The sequence below is a fragment of the Hypomesus transpacificus genome, chromosome 11 (assembly GCF_021917145.1).
Source record: "Hypomesus transpacificus isolate Combined female chromosome 11, fHypTra1, whole genome shotgun sequence".
Taxonomy (NCBI): Eukaryota; Metazoa; Chordata; class Actinopteri; order Osmeriformes; family Osmeridae; genus Hypomesus; species Hypomesus transpacificus.
Genome location: NC_061070.1, coordinates 3121308 through 3127498, shown reverse-complemented (window position 1 = coordinate 3127498; position 6191 = coordinate 3121308). Strand labels below are relative to the sequence as shown.

At 46.2% G+C, this 6191-nt stretch overlaps 1 protein-coding gene across 1 annotated transcript; it reads right to left on the bottom strand.

Annotated features, from left to right (window-relative positions):
• Positions 1-4061: 4061 nt before the first annotated feature.
• Positions 4062-6191, bottom strand: prr18 (proline rich 18). The gene has a single exon (XM_047029449.1). The coding sequence runs from the start codon at positions 5403-5405 to the stop codon at positions 4617-4619; it is 789 nt and encodes a 262-aa protein (XP_046885405.1). The 5' UTR covers positions 5406-6191; the 3' UTR covers positions 4062-4616.

Below are 6191 nucleotides of genomic sequence, written 5' to 3'. Positions count from 1 at the left end.
TTGATGTTGAGTGGTTCTGTAGTTGTGGTTATGTGGTTGTTTTTTGTAGTTGTGGTTCTGTGGTTGTGGTTCTATTGCTCTGTAGTTGTGTGGTTGTGGTTGAGTGGTTGTAGGTAAAGGATTGTGGCTGTCTGAATTGGTGGTTTTGGTTGTCGTTGTGGTTGAGGGGTTGTGGTTGTGGTTCTGTGGTTTGTGTTGTGGTTCTATTGCTCTGTCGTTGTGTGATTGTGGTTCTGTGGTTTGTGTTGTGGTTCTATTGCTCTGTCGTTGTGTGGTTATGGTTGTGGTTCTGTGGTTTGTGTAGTGGCTCTATTGCTCCGTCATTGTGTGGTTGTGGTTGAGTGGTTGTGATTGTCCTGGTACCTGGTCCGTCAGAGCCTGTCTCCTGGCCGAGGCTTCGGGGTCGAGGTCAAGGTCAGACTTCAGAGGTTCCTCTATGTTCTGGGCCCTCCCCTTCCTGCCATCTGCTGTCTTCTGGCCCAGCCCCTTCCTGCTGTCCAGTGTCATTTGGCCTCGCTCCTTCCTGCTTTGCAGCTTCCTCTCCTTCGCCTGTTACATGCAGTAACCATGGTTCCATCACTTTAGAATTACCTTTCTCACATGTATACCCAGTGATGTACATATGCACACACGCATGACACACCAACAGACGACAAACATAAACGCACACACGCATGACACACCAACAGACGGCAAACATAAACGCACACACGCATGACACAACAACAGATGACAAACATAAACACACACACACACACACACACATCTGTAATCACTATGTATCCCCCGGGTACAGACTCATATAACAGCCTGAAATTACGTTCTTGTCATTCGACTGTCACACGACTCTTGCTCCCCCTTCTCCAGGAGGGCTGAGCCCACCCCAGTCTCCCCTGCCAGCCTGCGCTCCTGGAAAACCCTCTGATGCATGTGTTCTGTGGAGGCTGTCAGACGGAGACAGTGTCATCCTTATGTAACCCTGCTTCCTTCTTAAGATGACGGACAACCTGGGTGTTACACAACACCTGCTGCTGTGCTCAGAGGAGAGAGGCTGACAGGGTTGACAGGGTTGTGGAGTGTGGACGAGGTTGACAGAGACAGAGAGACATACAGAGACCAGCCTGCCAAGGAGAGACAGAAACTGAGGTTCATAGGCTGATGCAGCAAAGGAAGTGGCCTCTTTGTCTCCCCTCATAAAGAACATTGGAGAGAGACAGGATTTATCAGCCTAGTTGCCACAGTAATAGCAAGACAGGATGTGGAGGGGGCCCAGGAAGTGTGTGTGTGTGTGTGTGAGAGAGAGAGAAAGAGAGAGAGGTGACAGGGCAAAGGCAGCATCAGTCTATCTACACTGTCACAATGAATCAGACGAGGACAATATAATCACCTAACTCAGACTACCATAGCCAATGTGTGTATGCATGTGTGTGTTTGTGTCTGTGGATGGGGTTGCAGATTATTTTGAATGCTCCCCCTATTTCTAGATAATTTCCTGCTGTTCACATTGATGGATAGAAAGATCTAGAATAACATAAGCAGAGAGACAGAGTGAGAGTCAGAGGGAGAGAGAAAGAGACAGAGGGAGACATTAAAAGAGAAATTGAAAAAGCAGAGGGATAAAGGGTAAAAGAGGGTAAAGAAAATGAGAGGTTGTGATGGAAAGGGAACACAACACCACAGAGTGAAAAGAAAAGAACAGAAAAAAAAAACAGAGTGTGTTTCTAGTTGTAACCACGACAACGGTCTCTCTCTGCCCTGCTAGGGTTTGTTCTGTTCTGGTAATGAACCGGTAATGAACCGTCCTGGTTCTGGATCTGTGGAAACACCTGCCTGAGTGTGGCCAGCCCAGGCAGGGAGCTGGGACCCTGCTTCAACCCCAGACACAGCTACTCTACACACACACTGCTGCTTTATTGAATAAGACATTAAGACATAAAGCTGGATCAATATGAAGGGTGAGACACATCCGCTGATTACCCATAAGCCTTTGGGTGTAACGCGAAAGTGAACTACTCATGGACACCAATATGGGTCCAGCATGGCCTTTTGAATGCATTACGGTGAACGGTAAGATTAACAAAATTATGTCACATTACTTTATTGTCACTATGTGTGATTCCACTAGATTACACACATTTTTACAATGAATTGTTTGATTACCCTGTTCTCATATTTTGCAGGGAATTCCACAAATTGATCAAATGAAAGAACTGCCTCACTCTCAGGAACAAAGCCGATGAGATAATGGGGGGGGGGGGGGGGGGGGGGGGGGGGGGGGGGGGGGGGGGGGCAGGGACAAGGGCTTGATTGTGATGTCATGGAGTTACACAACACGGTTGTTCTGTTGTAGCAGTCACCAGGGAGAGAAGTGGAGAGGGTGTGTGGTAAACACACACACAGGCACACAAACAAACACATGTGTTGATGCACACACACACACACAACCACACTCATGCATGAACAGCTGTGTGAACCCTGAGCTCATCATGATGGGTGTCCCAGCAGACTCCCTCTCTCAGTGGAACCACCCAGAGCCTGGCATCAGTCACGCTCAGCCCACCACCCTCACCCTGTCATGAGGTCATTCTGTATAGGTCACTCACCACAGCTCAGTTCAAACTTCATATGTTGGCCTTCCCCACAAATGGCTAATTTAAATGAGCTAAATAAAATGAAAAAAACTGCTGAACCATTTGTAAAAGTAGCTGAGCTCAAAATAGGAAAAAGCGCATATCATAGAATCTTATGATATGACCAGGAGCTAGAACCAATAAAGGTTCCAAACAACACCCAGGGGTTCTGAAGGAAACTCTCAGAGGTAGAACAGGTGTGGGACACCCTGGGTGCTCACAGTGTAATTGCGTGCACCATGTAGGCACCATGTTACCGCAGCGGCCTGGGTTCCAATCCAGACCAGGTCCTTTATCAGGTTATCTCCTCTCCCCTGCTCTTCCTGCCCCTACACTCTCCCCATCAAACAATTATGAAGGCAGAAATGCTCCAAAAATGGATATTGTATACATGTGTTAAACGTGCTTTGAACCCTTTGCTTTTGTGCTTTACAACCTTGAACAACAGAGAGGCAGAGTTGCTGGTTTGCTGGAGAGCAGTTACCTGTCCGGCATCAACGTGTGAGCTGTAGGACTCCAAGATGGAGGGCAGACTGCTGTCTTGGTGGACATCTCTCATCCTGCAGGCCATTGCAACCTCACTGGGAACCGTAGCAGCCTGAACACATCACTCACAGGGGCATCAGGCAGTCAGGAAATAAACAGCTGCCAAACAACCGGCAAACACAAACTTAGATCACTGGTCATAAAGAAAGTTGAAACCTCAACATTGATAATGATTCAATTTAAATGGCTTACCATTTACTGAGATCTTTGGACTTGTAATTCCCTCTTTCAGAACACTGTCTCTCCCTCTAACACTCTAACATCTAAACCCCATGAGAGTGCAATCACCTCCCTTAAAACTGTGGTAACTAAGTTACAGGTAACAATGCCATAAAGTTAGATAACAATTCATACACCCACTCTAATTTTGCTGCTTTGACTAGAGTAAAGGGTTAAAAGAGTTAAGGGCTGAGTTCTCCTCAGTTCATAAAGATTCCTTGGCATTGTTCAAATTGTTTGGAATTAATTCAACCTCATTCAAGGTACACTGAAGTAAAGCTATAAAGACTGAAGTAAAGCTATAAAGACTGAAGTAAAGCTATAAAGACTGGCATCAGAGTCAGACTGGGGTGGCTGGGTGTTGTTGGGTTGTTGCTAAGCTACACGCGCCACATTAAGTTGTATCCTTTTTTTGTCGGTAGGGGGTCGCACGCACCTTTTCCTGGTTCTGAATAATCCGGTGCGACCATAGCCCTGCACTTCAATTAGCATAAGAAGAATCGTTTCAGAACGATTGTTGGTTAGTTTAAAATGTATATAATAGGTCAAATTATTATTTCTAGAATGCTTACATATAGCAACTAGGCCTACACTTTAAAGCCTCAATGACATACAGTACATTATTATTGAAGACATCATTTGAAATACTGCAAACGCAAAAGCAAGTTGATTTAAATCATTTTACTTCATACAAATAGCATAAAAATGTCAAGAAATAGAGAAAACAAACATTTGCAAAAAGGCCTTGTTCGATTCATAAATACTGTACATAACAAGAATCTTCACATAAGATTAAAACAACAGTATCTCATGTGAGAAAAGGTGAAATGGACAACTTGTTCCCGGCAGAAGGCGCGCGCAAAGCCTGTTGCCGTTGACAGCTATTGTTCCCTGCAGGACACAAAGGAGCCTAGTTCGTGGCTCGAGGGATGCCACTGGTGCGCGCACCAACATTCCGTCAGTCAGACACAAACCTCTGCCAACTACATGTGCCCAACCGAAAACAAAATCCACGTGCAAAGAACATAACAGAAGTCTGTCACTATCAATTTAAGGTACTTAATTCAGCAGGCCTACAAGTCTCCCTACAAAGTAAAGTCCCCGCAGTGCAAAGAAAGGCTTTCGCCGTGCGTACTGGCTCGCAACCCTTATCGTCCCAGGAATGTCGTCCACTCCGTTTAGTGAGGTCTCCTATACAATACTGGTCAGTAATGACGGACGTCAACAGCCTTTAAGGTGCGGGAGAGAGGCAAGTTTGTCAACTTTCCCGAAAGCGGCAGCACTCTCCACTCCTTTCAGCCACTCTCTGCATTTCCTCAGGACAGTCTCGTCCACGTCCCCGTCTTCCTCCTCGTACTCCACGTCGTCGTACTTGTACTGATCGTTCAGCAGAGAGATTTTGACGATGGTGGTGATATCCTCCGAGCCCTCCAGTTTGACGACAGGAGCGCTGCTCTTAGAGCCCCCCTGCGCCTTTTTAGATGGGAACACTCTCCTGTGCCGGAAGTCCGCCGACGCACAGCACTTCTGCTGTTTGGCCATCATTTGCTTTTCTAAATTACGCTTCTGAATAACAAGAATGGCTTCGGGTGTGAGACTCAGAGAAAACTGAATCTCCCCTTCTCCTTCATCTTTCCCCAGGGAGCTCCGCGAGGACTGCTTGCTTCCACGGTGTGTGGTGGACTCCATGGAGCTCGAACGCGTCACACTGTTGCAGGAGTCCCGGGGTTTGGGTAAACTCAGCCACGAGCTTTTGACCTCGGTGTGTGGTACGCTGGCCGGCTTCTGCGCGGGGAGTTTAGTTTTCGGTTGTTGAGGTTTTCTCCCCAAGTTCCTCAAGTTGGCAGATGACCAAGACATAGACATCTTTTCTTTAGCCGATTCAATCTCTTCTCCCGATTTGTTGGAAAAGATAGAGTGGGAAGGCACTAAATTGTCTTTCTTCCTCCGGAACAGGTCCCTTCCAGGAGAGGAGATCCTGGAGTGGAGTTTTATAGGAGGGAAAGGCATCCTAATGACGATTCTGGTTTCGGTTTATGGCGAACGTCAAAGTCCTCGTTGTCGGGATGAATATTGTATATGAATGCAAGTGACGGCAGAGCGTTGTAATCTCATCATCCGCTAAAGCTGCGAGTCTGAAGCCTGTGGATTTACCTGCGTTCCGATCTGCTGTTCAACTGGTGAGGGGGGTTGGACGATGGACGTTTTGTACTCCGCCTGCAAAGAGGCGTGGCCTGAAAGAAGGGGGCGGGCAGAGAGGGGGTGGGGGCACCAGGTTAAACAAAGCCTCGCAAAATAAAGTGTGGTGCTTGTGGTGATGTCATACAATAATTTCCAGGAATACTTCAATTCACAACAATACTTGTTGTGAGTGTGGAAAAACAATTGCGAGAAAAAAAAACACCCCACAGGATAGAAACTTAGTAGGTACCAATTTTTGTGTTCATCAAAATGGTGCTCCTTACTGAAAATTATATTAATGCCCAAAAGCCCTTCATCTGTGGCTGTGTTGACATCAGCCATCAATGAATAGAAATACGGACTGTTTGGGATTAACGGTCAATCGGGTAAATCTGAGGTAAATTGAGACAATATTGAAGAGAAAGCTACCATGAGATGCTGGTTTTCAGAGGACAGTCTGTAGTTCAGAAGCCTTAATTGTTCATTTTGAATTGATCTATTTAAGTAATTTTTTACTTTTCTTCATTCATCAATAGGCAAGAAACCCTATAAATCCCTCGCAATACAGACAAAATCACACAGAGTACAGTGCAGCCAAATTGACAAAACACCAAC